This window comes from Bison bison, unplaced genomic scaffold, assembly GCF_000754665.1.
Source record: "Bison bison bison isolate TAMUID 2011002044 unplaced genomic scaffold, Bison_UMD1.0 scf7180017864240, whole genome shotgun sequence".
NCBI lineage: Eukaryota > Metazoa > Chordata > Mammalia > Artiodactyla > Bovidae > Bison > Bison bison.
In genome coordinates, this window is record NW_011494812.1 from 2,184,957 (window position 1) to 2,206,947 (window position 21,991).

The 21,991-nt window shown below is 49.3% G+C and overlaps 1 protein-coding gene across 1 annotated transcript in view; it reads right to left on the reverse strand.

The window, feature by feature from the left end:
* Positions 1 to 6,974, reverse strand: part of CFAP45 (cilia and flagella associated protein 45) — a 29,354-nt gene extending 22,380 nt beyond the window's left edge. The window contains exons 1-2 of the mRNA XM_010846865.1: positions 6,884 to 6,974; positions 1,110 to 1,235 (exon numbers count right to left, since the gene is read on the reverse strand). Of these exons, the coding sequence (XP_010845167.1) occupies positions 1,110 to 1,235; positions 6,884 to 6,886 (129 nt within the window). The 5' untranslated portion in view covers positions 6,887 to 6,974. The remainder of the gene's footprint in view (positions 1 to 1,109; positions 1,236 to 6,883) is intronic.
* Between the last annotated feature and the right edge of the window lie 15,017 nt (positions 6,975 to 21,991).

Below are 21,991 nucleotides of genomic sequence, written 5' to 3' on the forward strand. Positions count from 1 at the left end.
AACGAGTCAGCGCTTCGCATGAGGTAGCCAAAGTATTGGAGTTTCAGCTTTAGCATCAGTCCTTCCAAAGAACATCCAGGACTGATCTCCTTTAGGATGGACTGGTTGGATCTCCTTGCAGTCCAAGGGACTCTCAAGAGTCTTCTCCAACACCACAGTTCAAAAGCATCAATTCTTCAGCGCTCAGCTTTCTTTACAGTCCATCTCTCACATCCATACATGACCACTGGAAAAACCATAGCCTTGACTAGACGACCCTACTGTTTAGGTTTAAGGTATAGCATAACTATTTGATTTGCCATCATGAAGTGATAATCATAGTAAGTTTAAAGAACAACCATCATCTCATATCAATACAAAATTTTAAAAAAACAGACAAAATTTTTCTGTGCTGAGAACTCTTAGGATTTACTCTCTTAACGACTCCACTGTCCCTTTTCTTTCTCAATCTCTCACCGTTCTTCTCTCTACATCTCATTCTCTTTCTCTCCTCCCTTCCCACCTTCTGAATGTCATGTGTAACCAAGATCACTCCAAGTAACTCTCTGGCTCTCCTTCTCTAGTCATCAGCCTCTTAGACTGGCTGATATTTGCAAATAAATATTTACTTGCTCGTTTTCCAAAGCAAAGTAATTGTTTCAGCTGAGCAACTGGGAAAGAAGGATGATTTGTGTTCTACTCTGCGCTATTCTTGGATGGAGGGGGGATTATGTTGAACAACAATTATGTTGTTCTATATCTGCAAGCCTGGGCCACTGGCACTCAAACGTTTCCATCACAGGGCGTTCTCTGAGCAAAGAGCAGAAACTGAGGGTTCAGCAGTTGAGCCTCCCTTCAGCATTATAACAGATCTTCAAATGGTGCACAGATGTAAAGATCTCAAGGGCAGAGGAAGCCAGGTGGCCTGTTTACATGGGCCCCACAGAGTGTCTGGGCCTGTTTACATGGGCCCCACAGAGTGTCTGAGCTTGTCCACTGGAGCTGCAGAAACCCCCACTGCCCTCAGTCTGAGAGTTCCCTGGGAGAGGGAGTGACCTGTCCAGAGCTAGCTTTGTTCAGGTCACAAAGCTCCTGGTGACAGCTCCCTGGAGGGACTGAGGCACGGTTACCTTGATAGCTCCAAAAAGGCTCTCATCCACCTCGGAGCTCAGGGCCTTGGTCCGATAGCGAGGCCTATTCCTTGACCTGTTGGAAGCAGTAGAGGCAGAGCTCAGCACGCCAGCTGTGCTTAATGGCTGCAGGGAGAGGCAGAAATTTGGACTCATCAGTACCGACCACCATCTGCACCCCAGGCAAGGTAGACGCTTCGCCAGACCGTGCTGAGGGAAGGTTGGGTGGGTGTATGGGAAAGCACCTGGGTAAATCCTGAAACACAGGAGACGCCCTACAGGAGCAGTGGCTTCCCTGGACAAAAGCCCAGCAAGAAGGAGGACTTCTGAGGTTTCTGAGCTGAAGAAGTCCAAGCCCTTGCACAGCAGGGAAGGAAGGCGGGCAGGAGGATGATTCAGTGTCAGCCCAGTTCTCGTTTCCCGCAAGCAGTCTCTTGTGAGGCCACATGGGCTGTCCTCTCCAGAAAGGCAGTGTCATCACCTCCAACCTCGTCATCTGAACACCAAGCCCCCTTCACAGCTGATGCTACCATCTGACCTCCTCCATGTCCCCACCATCTCACAAGGTTACGGTAGGGACCCGAGGACAGTAACGCTGAAAAGCACCTTGCACACAGCCGGCAGGTGCCTGATAAACTTCAGTGGATGAACGACTACCAGCTACAATCAGGCAAACAGGTCCACCCTGAAGCTGTGTCCACCACGAGGCTCTTTCACTCTCAGGACTGCTTGAATGTGCATGTGCGTGCATGCATGCTCAGACACTTCATTCATATTGGACTCTTTGCGACCCCATGGACTGTAGCCCGCCAGGCTACACTCGATTTTCCTGGCAAGAATACTGGAGTGGGTTGCCATGCCCTCCTCCAGGGGAACCTCCTGACCCAGTGATCGAACCCACGTCTCCCGCATTACAGGCAGATTCTTTACCACTGAGCCACTGGGGGAACCCCTTGAACACGCATGAGTCAGTTTTTAGCCATCCAGTACTCTTCTAGGTTGGATCCTTGTCTCTCCCATCTAATGAGCTGAAAGAGACAGGGATCATCTCCGAGCGTAGAAGCTGAAAACATCAGACAGCTGCCTTCCAAGCCTGGGCAAAGGACCTAGGTGAGCCATCAGATCCCCCAAGCCTGACAATGAATAGGGAACTAGTGATGTAAGAGGGGAACATGGAAACCCCTTCTGACAAAGGCAGCAGTGGCAGTCACTCCCTGTGTCTGGGGCAATGCTGATAAGGGCGCCAGGAGCAGCTGCCACGATAAAGTGCCAGCCCCGGGGGTGGCATCAAGGGTCTTTGCCAGGCCAGTGCCGGGTTGTGATCTGAGCCTCAGTTCTGGCTGCAGTTCCTGTGTGTTTTCATTTTCCAAGCCTAGCTGCCCAGCCTTGGCGTGAACTCTGTGCACTCTCCAAAATCCTCTCCATACATTCCCTTCTCCCTAAATTGGAGTTCTGGCTCTGTTGTTTATAACCAAGAACCCTGACTAACACAACCTCCATTCCCCAAGGTCAGTCCCACTTCAGCTCAGCCTAAAGAGAAGTCTGTCTCCAGGGGGCGGTTTCTGTGAGGACTGTGGGACAACTCCAGGGTTACCCTAAATCTCATTCTGGAGGAGCCCCCATCTCCTGCAGTTCTCGGAGATGGAAGACCCTGGTGCAAAGGGCTGGACGCGTCAGGTCGACCAACCCTGGGAATGAGCAGCCATCAGGGGGACAGGGTGAACAGGGAAATGACCGTGAATTCCAGGTCACTAAACACTGGGCGATATGTTTTGAATGCTCTCTCTAATCCGCCATGACCACAGAGAACTCCCTGCAGCACCTGTTCCACCTGTGGCAGGTTTTCGCACCAAATTGGGCAATTATTCTCCGGCTGGCTCCATTCCACACAACAAGCGTGGCTGTGTGTGCCCTTCCCTCCCAGCCTGGCACAGTCAGCAGAAGGCTCACAGAGGGCGCCTTGCTTTACAGCCTCTGTCAGCCCCAATACAGCAGAGCAGAAAAGCTTTAATTCATGAAAGGTAAATACAGGAGCCCCAAGGATGCCTAATAACAGACTCTGAAGGGTTATTACATGGAGAGTGGGGAGCAACAGCTCCCCTTTCCACCAAAAATAGAATAAGAAGGAATGACTAGAATCCACAACAGGTGGGACTGAGGCAAAGCTTAAGGAATAACCTGAAATGATGAGGGCATTGGATCACAAGAGACGGTGTCAGTTCCAAGGGGAAAGGTGCAGAGTCTGGATGTAGCAGGACCTCGATATGCATTTGCTGAAGAACGAATGAATGAAACCAAGCAAGACGACCTCTTGGGGTCTGCAGACCAGACTGAGACAGAAGCCTTTCCAGAATACACCACCACTCCACATTTTCCACATCACGTATGTGGTCTGCGCTGGGGAAAATAACGTACATGAAAAGGCTTTGGAGCACAGATGGAAAGCATTATTGTTGTTTTGCGTTTGTTTTCCTGCTTCTTTCCAAGGGCTCCTGCAGCCTTCCCCTCAGGCTCGGGTGCCCACCAGACTGTAGGATCCTCCAGCGCTGGGACTGTGTCACTTCCCTCCTACGCCCTTGGCACCCAGGTCAAGAGGAAGTCACACAAGAAATACTCGACTGCCTGAGCCTCGAAGTCAGAACAGAGGAAGGAAAACAGATGATGACCACAGAAAAGCAGCCGCTTGGCAGAGCAGAAGGAAGCGTTGAGCTCTGGGGTTGGGTGGCTGAGAAACCTCACTGGGGAAATGCTGACTTTGAAGCCACAAGCCTTACACCAGGGTTAGAATAACCAGTTTTGCCAAAAGCAACAAGAAGGATTAGGGAGGTCACTGTGTAAAAGTACTAGAAAAAATGAAGGAACAAGCAGAAATGGAAAGTTAGATCCCTCTGGGCCAGAGGCAGTAGCCAAGAGGTTCTTCCAGGAGGTGGAGGGCTGGTTTTATTTCTTGCATGACTTAACAAATTATAAATATCCCCAAGAAGCTGAGCTGTGCCTAGAGTGCTCATCTTCCTTGAGGGAAGGCATCTCTGGTAGGGAAGGAAAGACCTTTGAGGGGACAAGGATGATTGGGGAAGAAGAGGATTGGGACAGAAAAAGATGCCAGCCCTAACCTTTATATTTTCCTTTTGGTGACCTAGCTGACGCCTTATCTCTTCAAATAGCATCCCATCCTATGTCTGTAAGAATTCAGCCCCTGCTGGGGGCTCCAGGAGAGATTCTGATGCAGAAAGATTAACTGGTTAACCAGAATACGATTTTCACATCATTATAAACGCAGGGTGATCTCCTTAATGTATCAAGTTTAAAAGAAAGTAGATTATATGAAATATGCAAGTATTGCCGTAAAAACGCTCCTATGAAACCGAAATGTGTCACTGAAAGAAGTTCACAAAATGTTTAACAGTAATTTCAGGTGAGCATTAGCATCTTAAGGTATTTCTCATTTTGAATAATGATCTGCATTGAAAAGGTAACTCTCTTTATGGCTGAGATAGGGGAAGGGGGCACTATTTTTACAAAACAAAGCAGTGGACCTGGTGCCCTGACTCTGAACACAGAGAGTGCAGCCCTTAAAAAGCTACAGTGCCAGATGTCCTGAGATCTGGGATGTTCAGCTCAATTCCAGCAAGACAGAGCTGGATCGGGGCTGGAACAGAGCGGCGTGGAGTTTCCCTGGTGTATCTGTAACACCTGGCAACTGAACAAAGACGAAGATCTGTCCTTTTCCGGGTGTGCTCTCCACTCAGGGACCTAGTTTCTTTCACACATAGGTTCACCACCGGCTTCACGCTCTTGACCTGATTCTACCTCCTTTTCTGTAGACTTTGGTTACGAAGAAGGTGGGGATACCCATGTACCAGGCATCTTGCCTTTCACTCAGGTCCTCCCTCTCCTCAAATACAACCAGGTTGGCCATCTGTGGGGTACCATTTGAAGATGACATCCTACTCAACACTGAGGCCCTGTCCCTCCTTCTGGGGGATGTTATTTATTATTTTTGTAAGGGTCCTAGTGGTGTGCCTAATTGTGACCCTGTCTCCCCACTCCTCCAAACAGCCTGAAAAGCTAGTAAGTAGCATCACACACACACCCCTAGCCTGCCAAAGGTCAGAGATCACTAACTTGACCCACTACTTCTCAAAGGTGCCCATATGCCCTGTCCTCTCCAAGGGACTTCAGAAGGGCTCAGTCAACAAACCAAAGCCCCACTCTGAGTGGCCCTTGGATGGGGAATCCCTGATTTGGGTGAGCTGAAGCCCACAAGTCTAAACAGGTGCAACTCACTGATTCATTTGACTTGGAGATAAGACATTTTCGAAAGAGGCGAAAAAGGGAACTAACACTTCCTGTGAGCCCTTAGATGCCAAGTGCAATGCTAGGACCTCACAGACATAGCACCGGGCCCACAAACCTACGTGCAAAAGAGACACTAGATCCCCGGGTGGAGATAAATATGGAGATCCAGGGATAAATATGCACCATAAAAAGCATAAGTGAAAGGAGACCCCTGCTGCAACATTGCAGAGAGTCCTCAGAAGTTGGGAACTGCTCTCCTCCAGAGATTTGTTGATTTTATCATTAACAAAGCTCTTCTAGAAACTCCAACTTGGGGACCCTGAATTTGAACCACACTTAGTCCCAGAAAAGCAGAGTGACCTCTGAGCATGAAGTGTGTCCACAAGTACACTGAAGGAGCTACCTTTGCCATAGGGTGTGCACCCGGAAATTCTAAGGTTATTTCCAGTAACCCAAGGCTCCAACACCTACCCTCTGCCCCACCTCACTTATCCCTTAGGGACCACACCATCCTCCCTGGATCCCAGACACTACTTTCTTTCCTTCTCCCAGGCATGCTGTCCTTTCAAACCCTCATGTCATCCTGTCCACCCCAGGGAAATGCAGGCCTGGTAGACCAGTCTCAATCCCTCAACTGGGGTCTCCTGCATTGCAGGTGGATTCTTTACCAACTGAACTATCAGGGAAGCCCCAATCCCTTTCCAGGGACTTTCAAATCTGGTACCCTATTCATTCATTCACTTATTCGTTTGCAAATGTTTGTTGAGTACCTATGAGTGACCCAGACCCCCAATAACAAGAGAAAACTGGGGTTCGGGGACATTAGGTGACTTACATATTGTGGCACTACTAGTCAGACATGGTGCCCTGACTTTGCACACAGAGAGTGCAGCCCTTTCAAAACTGCAGTGTCACGTGTCCTGAGATCCCGAGTGTTCAGCTCAAATCCATCAAGACAGAGCTGGAACGCAGCTGGAACAGGGTGGGCACAGGGCAGTGTGGAGTTTCCCTGACTTAACTGTAACACCTGTCAACTGAACAAAGACGAAGGCTTGTCCTTTTCCTGGGTGTGCTCTCCACCCGGGCATCTGGTGTCTCTTTTGCACATAGGTCCATATAGGCAGAACATAACCTGTTATCTGGCCTCCTCACCAGTGGTTTTTCCACATCACATCCCACAATCCACAGCCAGATGGGAGGGGGATGAGGATTGGGACAGCACTTTTCCAGCTCCTCGGCTCAGCCCCAGATTACATTTTCAGTCGCAATCGATCCCACTCCTTATTTCTCTCTTGGATCCCCCTCCGGACTTCCCTAACCTCTTCTAGGGCTGTCATCCCTGTTCCTGGACCTTCTGACCCCCATACCCAACTTCTTTTCCCCCCCGCAGATCCTCATTTTCCCCGCCCAGAACCCCAACACAATTGAAAACACGTGAGGTCCCCATCCGAGGTTCTCCACACCCGGGACCTCACCATCTCAGCCGCACGCCCCAACTCGGCGCCTCCACCGCGTCTGCAGCCCACAGCACCACTTCCGCTCAGGGTGTTGACGCGTTACCATAGTAACCAAGAACGCGCGCTCCTGGGTCCAGGCCCCGCCCCCGGCCCGGCCCGGCCCCGCCTCTCCGTTCCAGTTTGGCGGAGGGGCGAGCGCAGTGGCTTCAGGAATCCGAGCCTCTGCCTGTGTCCATTCCCGCCGGCGCTGAAGCAGGGAACCCTCTCTCTGAAAGAATGACCCTCTCTGGAGCGCCCCGCTCTTCTTCACTTTGCTTTGATTGAACTCTTAGGTCAAGATCCAAATTGTCAAGGGCCTAGCATGGGTCCGGGTCTAACTGCTGCCAGCCCCTCCAGGAGCCAGGCCAAGGTTCACGATTTTCCCCCTACTCCCCATTTAGGTTACCATGGTTACCGTTGCCCCAGTGTGAGGAGCCAAGCCAAACCCTGGTTAGAATTTAGTCTGCAGAGAAGCAACCAGGATCCCCCGAAACAACTTTCAAAACAGCAGTCTGGTTTGACCAAAGAAAGGACTTCCAGCAGTGAGGATATGTATGTAGTTTAAGGAGCAGTTCCTTAAAATGTTGACTTCACACCTCCAGCTCAGAATTACCTGGGAGAGTTTATTCAAAATAAAATGTAGATTCTACCAGACTATCTGAAATCGAAATCTATGGACCTGGCTCTAGGGAACGCACCTTTTAACGCTTCCCGGTTTGTATGTACTATTCTGGAAAGCTTTTGGGGAGTTTTACGATTTTCGCAGTTTGGTTTGGCACCTCTGCCTCCCAATCTGCCTGCAATGCAGGAGACCCCTGTTCGTTTCCTGGGTCGGGAAGATTACCTGGAGATGGAAACAGCAACCCACTCCAGTATTCTTGCCTAGAGAATCCCATGGACAGAGGAGTCTGACAGGCTACAGTGCATAGGGTCGCAAGAGTCGGACAGGATTTAGAGACTAAACTCTCCCCCCTCCCAACCTGCAGGGAGAAAACTGAACTGGTCCCCCCAGCCATACCTGCTCCAAGCCTCAAAAAAACCTTTCCACCCGACCAAGTACTGATAAACTGAACTCCTGGACCAAAAAGAAGCGGTAACTGCAGTCCTATGAGCCACTTCCCCACCCCTAGACATCTCTCCACAGTCCACCTTTCTGGAGTTTGCTCCACCCTGACTTTTGTGTTGCAGAGCCAGTCACTGCCTCCTGTGACACACTCGGGGCTGAAGGATTGGCCGTGGAGTTAGGGCTGCAGAGGGCTGTTTACAAGCTTCAGGGGAGTGGGGGAAGGGAAACCAGGTCACCCCCAGCTGTTTTAAAAGGACTCAACTCTGGCAAGCTTCACATTCCCTCCCCAGATTTCCCAGCCTTAGCTCCTTTGGGATCCTTCGGACAAATTGAGGGAGTGGGGTAGGCTGAAAGTGTTGGAGGTGAGATCAGAGGGAGGGGGAGACAAGAGTAGCTATCCTTCCAGGGACAGTCCTCCCAGCTCGAGGGGTGGGGGGGGAAGGGTTTGGGCTTTCCTACTACAGGCACCCTTCCTTCCCCAGCCTCTTCCCTGGAGCCCAGAGAGGAAGGAAGATGAAGTAAGCAGTCCCCTGAGGGCTGGATACTTCCTCTGCATTTTCCACCCAGTTCTCACAGCCCCATCTGTGTGGAGGGAATTATTATCCCCATCACCAAAGAGGAGACTAAGGCCAAGAGAGTTAACTGTCCGAACTCAAAAGTTCTCAACCCAGGCTGCCTCACTGAGGAAAAGGTGTGAGGTTGACTCAGGAAAAAGGGGGACGAAGGAATGCAGGGTAAAGGAATTGCATCCCAGGCTTTTGTCCCTGGTGGCTCAGACGGCAAAGAATCTACCTGAAATGCAGGAGATGCTGGTTGGATCCCTGGGTCGGGAAGATCCCCTGGAGAAATGGCAACCCACTCCAGTATTCTTGCCTGGAGAATCCCATGGACAGAGGAGCCTGGTGGGCTACAGTCCATGGGGTCACAAAGAGTCGGACACGACTGAAGCGACTTAGCATGAACGCAGCTTCAAAAGAAGGTTGAGGGAATTCCCTGGTATTCCAGTGATTAGGACTTGGAGTTTCCACCGAAGGGGCATGGGTTCGATTACTGGCCTGGGAACTAAGATCCTGCATGCCACACAGCCCAGTCAAAAAAAATTGCTTGAAATATGGACAGAGGATCTGAATCAATGTTTTTCCAGAGAAAACATACAACAGCCAACAGGTACATGGAAAGGTGCTCAATATGATATTGCAAGTCAAAACCACAATGAGACATCACCTCACACATGTTAGAATGCCTATTATCAAAGAGACAAGAGCTAGTAAAGCAATTATCCTTCAATAAAAAATAATTAAGAAAAAAGACAAGAGACAATAAGTTTTGCTGGGGATGTAGAGAAAAGGGAATCCTTGTTCACTGTTGGTGGGAATGGAAATTGGTACAGCCTCTTTGGAAAACAGTATAGAGGTTCCTCAAATAATTAAAAATGGAACTACCATATGATCCAACAATTCCACTTATGAGTATTTATCCAAAGGAAATGAAAACACTGCTTAAAAGGATATATGAACCCCATGTTCACCACAGCAATAGCCAAGACACGGAAGCAACCTAAATATCCATCAATGTATAAAGAAAATATTGGGTGTGTATATATACAATGGAATATTATTCAACTGTTTTTTTTAAAAAGACTGAAATCTTGCTATTTGCAACAACATGGGTCATCCTTGAGGGCATCATGCTAAGTGAAATAAGTCAAATAGAGAAAAACAAATACAATATGGTATCACTTATATGTGGAATCTAAAAAATAGAGAACTCATAGGTACAGAGAACAGACTGGTGACTGCCAGAGGCAGAATAGGGGGTAAAAAAATACAAACTTCCAGTTATAAGTCCTGGGACTTCCTTGGCTGTCCAGTGGTCAAGACTCCACGTTTCCACTGCAGGGGGCATGGATTCCATCCCTGATTGGGGAACTAAGATCCCATTCACCATGCAGCATGGCCAAAAAACAATAAAAGTCCTGGAGATATAAGGTACAGCATGGTGTATATCGTTAGTAATAGTGTATATTTGAAAGTTGCAGATCTTAAAAGTTCTCATCCTAGGAAAAAAATTATAACTATACTTGGTGATGAATTATTGTGGTGATAATCTCACGATAAATGCAAATACGGAATCACTGTAGTGTACTCCTGAAACTAATACAATGTTATATGTTAATTATATCTCAATAAAAGAAATTAATGGATTTATGAGACAAAAGTAATAAAAATGAACCATGAAATCAGTAAAAATTATTTTGAAACCAAGAAGCAAATTGAAACAAAAATTTTCAGATTATCAAAAAAGGTAATCCGATAAATGTTAGTCGCTCAGTTGTCCAACTCTTTGTGACCCCACGGACTGTGTAGCCCACCAGGCTCCTCTGTCCATGGGATTCTCCAGGCAAGAATACTGGAGTGGGTAGCCATTCTCTTCTCCAGGGAATCTTTCCAACCGAGGAATCAAACCTGGGTCTCCTCCATTGCAGGCAGATTCTTCACCTTCTGAGTCACCTGGGAAGCCCCAATTCAATAAGAAGAATAGAAAAAATTTTGAACAGAATAAACAAGTGCCTGGATTGTTTAATAATCCAATTAACCAGAGGGGAAAATCACATGAATATATTGGTGAAATGTTAAATTTCTTGTTGGTTTGACATAAAAGATTGACACTGATGGTGACTGCATAAAATTCACATTAGTACACTAAAATGAGGTATGACAGTCTGGTCAGTGAGTGCCATCAACTCAAAGAATATTTAAGATGATGTACTGAACCATCCCCTCAAATCCTACAACTCATATAAGAAATTTCACAGATTTCTCAAATTTGACAGCAATCAAAAAACTGATACAACAAGAAACTGAAATGAATGAAACATTCCAATCTGTCAAGAATAAAAGGGCTGATCAAAATCATGCCAGAGGAAAAACTGGTAGTTCTTGGCTGAGCTACCAGGGAAGCCCATTCTCTTTAAAAAGTAATATTAATATTATAAAGCCATTGACATGTGGAGAGACAAAAAATAAGCAGCCCAAAAAAGGTAAAGGCTTTTTTCACTTGTTTCAGGCAGCGAATTTGTTGACTTAAGTGTACCACGTGAGAATTGTGAGTTAAGTTTTACTGGGGGCAAAGTGAGGACTGCAGCCCAGGAGACAGCACCTCAGAGAGCTCCCAGAGACTGCTCCAAAGAGGAAAGGGGGAAGGTCATATGTATGTGATCTTGGTAAAGGAGGCAGACAGGCAATCAAGCCCGTTTATTTTTTTATTTTATTTTTTAACTTTACAATATTGTATTGGTTTTGCCATATATCAACATGAATCCACCACAGGTATACACGTTTATTTTTTAGAGAGGTTCTGAGAGTCTCCTGAAGCTTCTGCTCATCACAAGAAACAGTCGTCACTAAGAAGGATTGTAGTGTTTTTCTAGATAGGAGGAGATGGAAGAATTGGACTCAAGACCAATTTAGTCTACAGACCTGTCCTGCCAGTTTTCCAGGAGCACAGAGGGCCTCATTTCTGTTCTCCGCCCTGAACTCCTTCAGGGGGGTGTTGAGGGTCAGTAGCTGCAGCGGCACGTGATTCAGTCCTTGCACAGGTGGATGGTGGGCACCCATGGCAAGAGTCAATTTGTGGTTGAGAAATTCATACGGATCTTATGTTATTATTATGTATCTTATTCTTATGTATTCTTAACCTTATGTATCTTATTCTTCCAGATGTCATGATGCTTACAGTATTTGCCAGATTATTTTTTTAATGGATAATTTGTTGTGACTTACTATTCTAATTACGTGTTTGCTGCTGCTGCTAAGTCACTTCAGTCGTGTCCGACTCTGTGTGACTCCATAGACAGCAGCCCACCGGGCTCCCCCGACCCTGGGATTCTCCAGGCAAGAACACTGGAGTGGGTTGCCATTTCCTTCTCCAATGCATGAAAGTGAAAAGTGAAACTCGTAGCGACCCCATGGACTGCAGCCTACCAGGCTCCTCCGTCCATGAGATTTGCCAGGCAAGATTACTGGAGTGGGCTGCCATCACCTTCTCTGAATTAAGTGTTTACTCCTCTAATTAATTTTGTATCATTTTTCTTAGCAGGGGCTTCCCAGACTCCAGGCCTCACAAAACCCAGCAGTTCCGCCCCTGATAAGTAGGAGGCAACCTTTCCCTTCTCAGCAAAACTTGGCTCAAATGCCCAACCATGTCCGATGGGACTTGGGCAGGGGCCCTTGCTCTCACCTCCCAGCCTCAGCTGCTCTGCCAGCTCCTCCCTCACTGCCCTCTTCCACCTTCTCCCCTGTGCCCTTCCTTTTCTTCCTCTCTTCTCTACTTGTTGTGCATCTTTGGGATTTCCCTCCTTCTACTCCGACCCCCAAGCTCTCTATTCACTCTCCTCCTCTGCTCTGCCCCCTCCAGCATTCTCACGCCCAGCAAGCTGAGGGGTGAGAACAATGGGGGACAGCTGGCTGCAGTTGCCTAAGGAGGAGGGCAGGTCCGGATTCTCTGCTCAACCCTAGCCCCACCTCTGGCTGCCTGACCCTTCCTACCAAGTCGCCACTCCCAGTGAAGTCTCAGAGTAAACCCTGGATTGTTGGCCAGGAGCCCAGAGCTGAGAGATTTGCTGGGTGCCTCAGGGCTGGGAGCAAAGCCCAAGGCCTGGGCTGACTCCCATAGCTCCTCCCCACCCCACAGGGCCTTGGGGTGCTGAGTTAGGCAGGCCCCATCCGGCTGGTCTCCTGAAATGCTCCCCATGTTGGCTGAGACAAGAGGGATAAGAATTTTGACTCTGTGATGAATCAGCACATTTAAATGGGAGGAGCCTGGGAGACAGGACCCAGGGGAGCCATTTGGTTAAAATGAAAAGTCTGGCCTCTCAGTGGACCATGTCTCCTGCCTAAGAACATGAGAAAGGAGACTCTGATTCTTTCTCTGTCTCTTTGAAATGCATTTAGGAACCTGTACTTCTGAACACAGGGATCAGAGTTGCAGACCCTAGACATGGGATAGTGGGGAGCAGGGCCACACATGTCCAATGGGCAAAAAAGATGGGGCTTCTGCATTCCTGTAGAAGCTTTTGTGTTCAGTGGATGGAGTTGTGGGTTAGTGGGGGTCTGCTACACTCCTGTTCTCTCTGAAATCCTTCGCTATATGCACACATTCTGGCATTTCTCCAGGACCCCACTTCCCTCCTCTGGGCCTGCCTCCTATGGCAGCTTCTTCTCCATTCTTAGGGGTAACACCTGCCTGTGAAGGGAATTCTAGGAAGCCCACTCAGGTCTTGCTAAAGCAAAACTGTTTCCTAGGCTGTTGAGAGCCCACAGTTCTATCTAGGGCAGCCTGGAGGGAGCTCTCCCCATGACCCGTGCTCCTGAGGCAGCACAGTGAAGGATAGGACTGACTAAGTTTTGGGAGCCAGACCAACAGAGTTTGACCCCCAGCACAGCCGCTTATAACTGAGAGGCCTTAGGTGACCTGCCCAACCACCGGAGTCTTGTTCCCTCATCTTTGAGATGGATAAAAGCCCAGAAGAGAGGGGCTGTGAAGGGCAAACCAGGTTTAAACCTCAGTTTGCATACTGCCTGGTGGCTTTCTTCCCTTTCCCTTCCCACAAAGCAGGGGGATACTGGGGGAGGAGGGAATGCCTTTTGTCTTCAGTGTCGTATAAACATGACCAGGAATCAGACTGTAAATCCTCTAAGTTGCAAGGAAGCCTGAGAGATTGTTTCACAACCCCCTTCCTGGAATATTTGAACTCTCAAACTGCCCCAAGTCTTTCTAAAACAAAGTATGGCTTAAAACACAAATAAATACTTAAATGCATGAATTATTTTCCACCAGGAATTTACTGCCTTCCTGCTTTCTTCAAAACTCTTTTTCTCTTTCCCATTCTTAAAAACTGTAGAGCCTTCCTGCTACAGCCTGAGAGACCAGGCAAGGGACAGGGATAGGAGAGAGAGTTTGACCAGAAGAAATCTGGGGCCAAGGAGAAAGACTGTGAGCACCAAGGCAAGAGTGGGGTGCAGTGAAACTGGGGTAAGAAGATGGTTAGGGTGAGAATGGAAGTGAGAACTGCCGGGTGATGCCTGTAGCTGGTTGGAGTCCCTGGGTCTAGAAGAGGGGAGGGAAAGATGAGAGCGCACAGGCCAGTAGGGCAATATCACCCTCTGATATTGGTGCCCTCCCCACTATGGGCGGAACAGTGCCAGAGAGAGCCTCATGCTGGTCATACCTCCCGATTCCCTTAACCTCCCTACCTGGCCTCCTTCCCCCTGGGCAGATAACTCTGAGGCCAAGAAGAAAGTCATCAATAAATCTGCAGCCTTCCCAACTTCAAAAATCTCATCTCCACCTTCCTGCCTGCCCCACGTTCTTGGGTCAGCATTGCCCTGGTGCCCTGGACACGCCTCCACATGCCTGGCACCGGCTTCTCCTCCTACGTGACCGGCACAGGCCTGGATTGGGTGGCGGACGCTGAGATAAGGCCAAGGGGGGAAAACCGCCAAAGCCAGGAAGTTACACAGCCTGGTTCCCCTGGCAACCCAGCCACAGTCGCCAAACAGTACAGGGTTGGGGGGTGGAGACAACTCCAGTTCAAGGCACAGCCAGAGCTGGCTCAGACCTCAATTTTCTTGTTGGAGAAACTTCTCTGTCTGAATCTCCTAGGACAGTGCCGCTGCCTAAGAATTACAGGGGGAGCCAGTTTAAAATGTAAATTCAGAGCACCACCCCCATAATCTTCACCGCAGATTCCTGGCCTAACAGGACTAACTAGAATTTGCATTTCCAACCAGTTAGAAGGTGGCATGCTTGGGGAAGATCCTGGATGGGGCCTGAGGCATTCCAACCATCCTGTGTGTCTGCTGGACTCTCCAGTCAGTCCCATCCCCAGGGATGCTTGACATGGGTATTTTCAACACCTGGTGAATGACCAGGAGTCCAAAGACCTGAATTCTAGTATATGCAGAACCAATTCAAAACCATGAACTTGGGATGAGCTCCCTTTGGGTCGGGTACTACTGTTTTGAGAACCAGGAGCCATCTAAAGACACTTGAGATGTGCTTTCTATTCTCAAAATCCCTGGGACCCTGGACCATCACTTACAGTCTCTAGGTTTCAGTTTCTCTCTTCTCCCCAAAAGGTATAAAAATATTCAAGCTTTCCCAAGTGGTGACAAGGCTTCCTGTCCCTGGAACTCATAGATATGGAAGTGCCTTGAAAGCACAACTCTCAGATATTGTCCTGGTGATTGTGGTAGCTTTTCTTGCTAGAGGGAAATGCTAGGCTGTCAGTGGGCTCCCAAAAAAATCAAGGAGCCTCGGGGACAGAAACCCCAAGTTACAGGATCAGGGGCTGGGCCTTGAGGCCTCTCCATTAGTTCCTTTTTATAGCTGCCAGTTCTGCCAGTTCTTCATTTGCCTTTGAGAGGTGGCTGCTGGAGAGTTGAACTTTCTGCGCTCTTCCTAAGCCTGACCTCTCCCTTCCTCACTGTGGCCCCAGCCTCCACCCACAGAAAAACCACAGTTTGTGCTGGCTGCAAGTGGAATCCCTCCCCAGTGTCAGCCACCAAGCCAGGGAGCACGATCTTGGGGTGAGCAGTTAACTTGGACTTCTTCTGCCACAAGTGTAAGTCCCAGTTCAGCCACCTGCTGGGTTCTGCAAGTTACTTTTATCCTCAGGTTCCCCATCTGTAAAATGGGAGAGAATAATATTCCATGTGTGTTCGTCGCTCAGTTGTGTCCGACTCTTTATGACCCCATGGACTTTAGCCCTCCAGGCTCTTCTGTTCATGGAATTCTCCAAGCAAGAAAACTGGAGTGGGTAGCCCTTCCCTTTACCAGGCGATCTTTCCAACACAGGGATCGAATCCAGGTCTCCTGCATTGCAGGCAGATTCTTTACCATCTGAGCCACCAGGGAAGCCCATAATATTTCGTGACCCAGACCCAGACACCATTAGCTTAGTGGCTGAAGCCAGAAGCCTGTCTTTCTGGCTCCCTCTCCCCCCTTCACTCTGCACAGAATACTAAACAATTTTGAAATCCAGTCTCTTCTTTCCATCTTCACTGGTCTTCCTTCCCCAGCTGCTCTCACTTCCGTCTGGACTGCTGTAGTAACCTCCTGGAGTCGATCTGCCTCACTCACTAGATAATTCCAGATAATCCTCTACCCTTCCTAGGTCATTCTCTACCCTGTAGCCTAAGGAATTTGGCTAAATTAAAATCCAACTCTCATCTCTTCATCCTCCTGCTTAAAATCCTTCAGTGTCTCCCCCTTGCCTTTAATGAAAGGTCCAAAATTATTCATTGACATTGAAGCCCCTCTGATATTGTGCATTTCTCAGCACCCACCCCTCCCACCTCTAAACATGCCCATTCTACTGTCTGGCCCTGCACATTCCCATCTCCAGCTCATGCCCATGCTGCAGCCTGGCTGAGAACACCACCCTCCCTATCACTACTGGCCTCTCCCTTATGCTTCTAATTATCCTTAAATCCTCAGTTCACACCTCACTTTCCAGAAATCTTCACTGATGTCCCTCCCTGTGAGGCTGTGCTAAGTCTCCTCCTCTGGCTTCTCACCTAGACTCCCCTTAGCCCACCACAAATCCCATTATATTACAACCAGCTCTCTGCTCTTCTCGCTTCTCCCAGGAGGGCACAGACTACACTTGCCTTGTTGACTGCTGTATCCTCCACCACCCAATAGATGCCTTGCCCTGAATAGGTACTCAATAAATATTTTTTTGAAATAGTGAAAGGACAAATATAATATACAGGTTAAATCCTCAGTGCAGTAAATAGCAGAAAAATGGGGGTGAATTAGAATCATCATCACAACTGTGATGGTTCAGCCCCACACCGAGCTCTCATGGAAACAGAGTTCCAAACTCAGCCCTGCCAACAGTGGGGTGAAATGGTGTGACAGCCCCAGGGCCTGCGGCAACATGTGTGTGAGCCCCTCCACCAGCAACGTTGATCTGTGCCAGTGCAATCCCTGGTTCTCACCCTGACTCGGACCTCTTTGCCTACCCCCATTCCAGGCAGGAAAAGAACAGCACCTTCACCCTCCACTGAGACTCGACTTCTCACCACAGAGCTAGTGACTACTCCTTTTTCTGGAGGAGCAACTCCCACCCACAACCCCAACCAGCAACCTCACTCCTCCGGACACATCAGGGAGAGGATCCCTGAGACACACAGCCTCAGCTCACCACGGTATCACCACCAGCCTCCACTCAGAAATGATCCACGACTGTGGGAGGCTGGCCAGTGATCCTCCCAGAGAGCCCTGCTGGCATTTCTCCAAAGGCACTTATCGCTGGCTTTCTGAATTACCTTGGCTCGTCTCCGTGTTTTATCTCCCCTACAGGATTATGGACTTTGTGAGCAAAGAGATCATGTGTTAATAATCTTCATATCTCCTATGCCTGGCATAGGGTAGAACCCCAATCACTGTTGAAGGAATGAATACATGAATGAAAAAATGGGTTATATATGAGCGTTTCCAGACAGAATTGCCCATTTTCCATGTTAAGAAGATGAGATTTGTGGAGAAGGAAATGGCAACCCACTCCAGTATTCTTGCCTTGAAAAGTCCGTGGACAGAGGAGCCTGGCAGGATGCAGTCCATGGGGTTACATGACTGAGCATGCGTGCAGAGGGTGAAGGGAGATGGGTTGGTAGCAACAAACTGGTAGAACTAAAAAAAAAAAAAAGAAGATGAGATTTGTACTATTATTGAAGGCATTCCTCTTGACCCTTAAGAGAATCCAGAGGCTAAAACACCTGAGTCAAGAGGATCATTTTTCCTTGTTTAAACTAAATTTCTCTATGTGGAACTTCAGTGCATTTGCTTTTAATCTCCCTCCCCAGCCACTGGGACTAAAACTCATTTCTTTGCAAGGAGCCGATTACTAATTTACCTTTAGCCTTCTCTTCAACAAATTTAATCCCAGGCCCTTTACTGCTCCCTCCCTGGGGCCCTACTGTCCAGCCCTTTCCCTGTTTCACCGATCCTTGGGCCTTTTGCCAGGCTCTCAGAGACCTCCCTGGGCTGCACAGGCAAGAATGGACCTACTGTTGTCCGCGGAGCCATGCACAAGGGCTCAGATGCTTACACTCTGCCTACATACACCTCTCCACACCTCCAGTCCCCAGTCCTTGGTAAACACATGCTCACAGGCAGCCTCCACACATGGTCACCCCGTGAGCCCTTGTGCTGTGAATTCTCACACCTGGATGCACATTCAGCACACAGGAACAGACCGTGCAGAACTAAGTTATTTCCACACAGGTCAGCCTCACTGTGAATCTCTCTTCCTCCTGCTTCTCCATCTCCTGCTCCTCCTTCCCCTGCTCCCTGCCTCCCTGCTCCAGCTCTCCTTCCCATCAGCCGCCACAGGCCAAGCCTACTTTCCCCTTACCTACACAGTGATTTTCCACTTCAAGGCTGAACACAAGGAGTAAATGAACTAAAGTTGACTCTTACCTCTTCCCCCTGCCCTCCTCCCACTTTTCTCCTGCAAGGCCTCAGTGCACCTTCCATTTGCCCAGAGCACACAAACCACTCTCCATCCCCTTCCCAACCACCACTCCTCTGGCTGTAGGAGGACTGACTCCTCAGGTTTTCACCTTTTGGAAATGAACAATAAGGAAGCATCAGAAACTGACAGACAGGCTGGTTCCATTTCAGATCCAATCACAGGCTGGGTTGGGTGGTGGGGTGGTGGGCTGGCTGGGCACCATGCCATGGGATTCGGGAGTGTGAGGGCCAGGTGATATTCACTCATTCATTCATTTATTCATTCAACAAATATTTATCCAGCACCTACAACATGCCAGGCACTACACTGTATCAACAAAATCAACACAAACCTGCTCTTAAAGACTATGCATTCTGTGGGTGGAGCCAGAAAATAAATAAGTAAAATTTATTGGATATCAGGTGGTGATAGGAGAAAGCAGGGAAGGATGATGGGGTGCAGGTTGAGGGTGGAGTGTGTATAGTTTTAAATAGGGTGGCCAGGGAAGGCAGTACTTGGAAGGTGACATTTGAGCAAAGACTTGAAGGAGAGAAGGAACCGCGGTAACTCCTGGGAGGGGAGATTGTTCGTGGCAGAACAGACCCGCAGGCACAGCGTGTTGGGGAACACCAGTGTGGAGAGCCATGGGAAATGAACTGCTAGGAGATGGCAGGGAAGGGGGGTGCCATTCAGAGTTCTTCCTTCCAATCCCAGGGCTGGGACCCATTCTGGCCTCCAGGGCCTGATGACGAAGCAGGAAATATGAGGGGCCAGATTAGGGATGAAACTATGACCTCAAATAGAACAAAATGCTGGAATGAAGCCATCAGAAAACCAAACAAAACGTTGAGTTGTTAGTGGAGGTCAGTTCCAGAAGGAAGGAGCTGAACCTGGAGTGAGATGGATTAAGGGGAAACATGGAGGGGCCTCACCCAGCTTGTTGTGGGCAGTGGTTGCAGCCAGGAGGGAGGCTGGGCACCTCTCAAAATTCAGTCCCAGCTGGAGCAGCAGGGTTCAGTGAGCTCTCAGCCAGGATGATCTGGATTCAAAACTCTACTTGTTGTTCAGTCCCTAAGTTGTGTCTGACTATTTTGCGACCCCATGAACTATAGCCTGCCAGGTCCTCTGTCCGTGGCATTTTCCAGGCATAAATACTGGGGTGGGTTGCATTCCCTTCTCCAGAACCTAGGGATCGAAACTGTGTCTCTTGAATCTCCTGCATTGGCAGATGGATTCTTTACTACTGAACCACCAGGGAAGCCCTCAAAACCCTAGTCCCTCCACTAACTCCTTATGTGGTCTTGGGCAAGTTTCCTGTCCTGAGATCCAGTGTGTTCATCTGGGAACAAAATGAAGGAATACAGTAATATCCACTTTATGGACTATCATGGGAATCTGCTGGGAGAACACAGTGGTTCTCAGTCTTGGCTCTGTGGTGTGCTGGTCCCAGAAAGTCCTGAGGCTGGTGGCCAATAATTTGTAGCTGCTGCTGCTAAGTCGCTTCAGTCGTGTCTGACTCTGTGCAACCCCATAGACGGCAGCCCACCAGGCTCCCCCATCCCTAGGATTCTCCAGGCAAGAACGCTGGAGTGGGTTGCCATTTCCTTCTCCAAATTTGTAGCTATTAATAGTTAAATCAGAGAAGAGTACAAACGGTTTTTCAGTTTAAACATCAGTGAATTCAATGTTGTCTCTGCAATGACATCACTCTTCCTTACTGGCATTCCACAAAGCCTTCCTGAATGGGAGATAACTGGGAGATAACGGGCTTGAGTGAGAGCTAACTCCCTGGGAATTCGCACAGAGGCGGCAGCCTATCTTATCTGTGCCACAACCCAAGGGAGTGCAGCAGGCAAGCAAATACTGTCTCACCCATGGCTGGGGCTTGGATAAGGCAGAGAGTCCCTGAGCTAATGGCTAATGCACAGCAGTGGCCTGGGGCCTGGCACACAGTAGGTGCTTCTTGGCAGAGGGAGCCGCAGTGGGGTGGGAGGAAGGAGAATGGAAGGTCTCTGGTTATCTACCCACTGCACATTCTGTCACCCCCAGGCACAATGCTGCGGCTTTCTCCCGCCTCAGGAAACAAAGATAAATGGTAGTAAAAGTGGGGAGAGGGACAATGGAGGCCAGGCTGGCTGGTGGGGGTGGGAGCTGAAGTGGGGAGGGCCGGCCCAGGGCCTCGGGGGAGATGCCAGATCTGATGGGAAGGCCGTGGGGTTGGAAACTACAGGTGGAACATTCTTGCCCAGGTCAGGGGTAGGAGTCAGGACAACCCAACCCCAAAATTTGACAATTGTGGTCCAAGGCCACCCATCCAGAAGATGCTGCTAAGCTCTCGAGAACATACAGCTCCCAAGTGTCTGATCAACAAGGCTTCCTCCCTCCAGTCATCACCAACTCCTTCCAGCTCACTCATGCCCCTGTTCACCAGACCCCCACCACTGCAACCCCACCCCCCAAGCTGGTCTGGCCAGCTCCAACAGAAGCCACCTGGCATCAAGCCTGTGGGAGACGCCTCCAACCCAGACACTTGTCAGGACTCAGGACTCGGGGGACGGCCAGCCCCACCTTCCTGCAGTGACTGACAGCCGTTCTGGTTGTGGGAAGGGCCCAGCTAGGTGAGGGCCCCCCTTCTTCTGGACGCTACCCACATATCCTGTCATCATGACTCTTAACCTGAAGGCAGCAGGGAAGACCTGTCCCTTCTCAACCCCTCACCTAAACAAGTGAGAAAAAGAATGGGAAGGAAGTCAAAGATGGGGGGACACTTGTGACCTTCCATCTCAAAACCCTCTTCCCTGGAGCCAGTGCCCATACTTCCCCCACATCCCTCCCTTCCCCACAGTGGGTTCCCCCCAGACACAGCCAGAATCCATCCAAAAAAAAAAAAGACAGAGATTCTTTATTTAAATCAGCAAACTCAGATTCTTCAAGCCCCAGCCCATGGTGAGCAGCCTACCCTCCCAGGCCCCCTCACCCCCACCCCTTAGCCACAGAAAGGATGGAAAATGAGAAGCCTGGGGGCCTCTGCCAGGGCAGGCTGCCTCCAAAGGGTGGTGAGTGCAGTCCATCTGGGGCTGGGGTGGTGGCTGCCACAGGCCCCTCCCTATAAATTAATTCCCTGCAGCCACAGCTGTGGGCAAGGCATACTTGTGGGGGGAGAAGGCCGTCAGGCAGCATCCTTGATGCCCAGCTAAGGAATGGATTAGGGCACAGGGCTCAGAGGGAAGAGGCCAGAGGAAAAAGAAGAGGTATGGTGCGGAGAGGGGGTAAGGTCCCCCCCAGTCTTGGTCCCAGGGGAAAAGAGGCCAGTTGGTCCAGTTTTGTGGGTTTGGAGAAGGGAATGTATTAGTAAGCACAAGGGGGAGGCCACCGTCGGGCACCCCCGCAAGAGACAGGCCAGGCCCCAACCCTGGCAGAAGGGAGTGCGAGAGCTCCCAGGGGCTCTCAGGGAATGTCAATGCTAAAAAAAAAAAAAAAAAAAAAAATATATATTAAG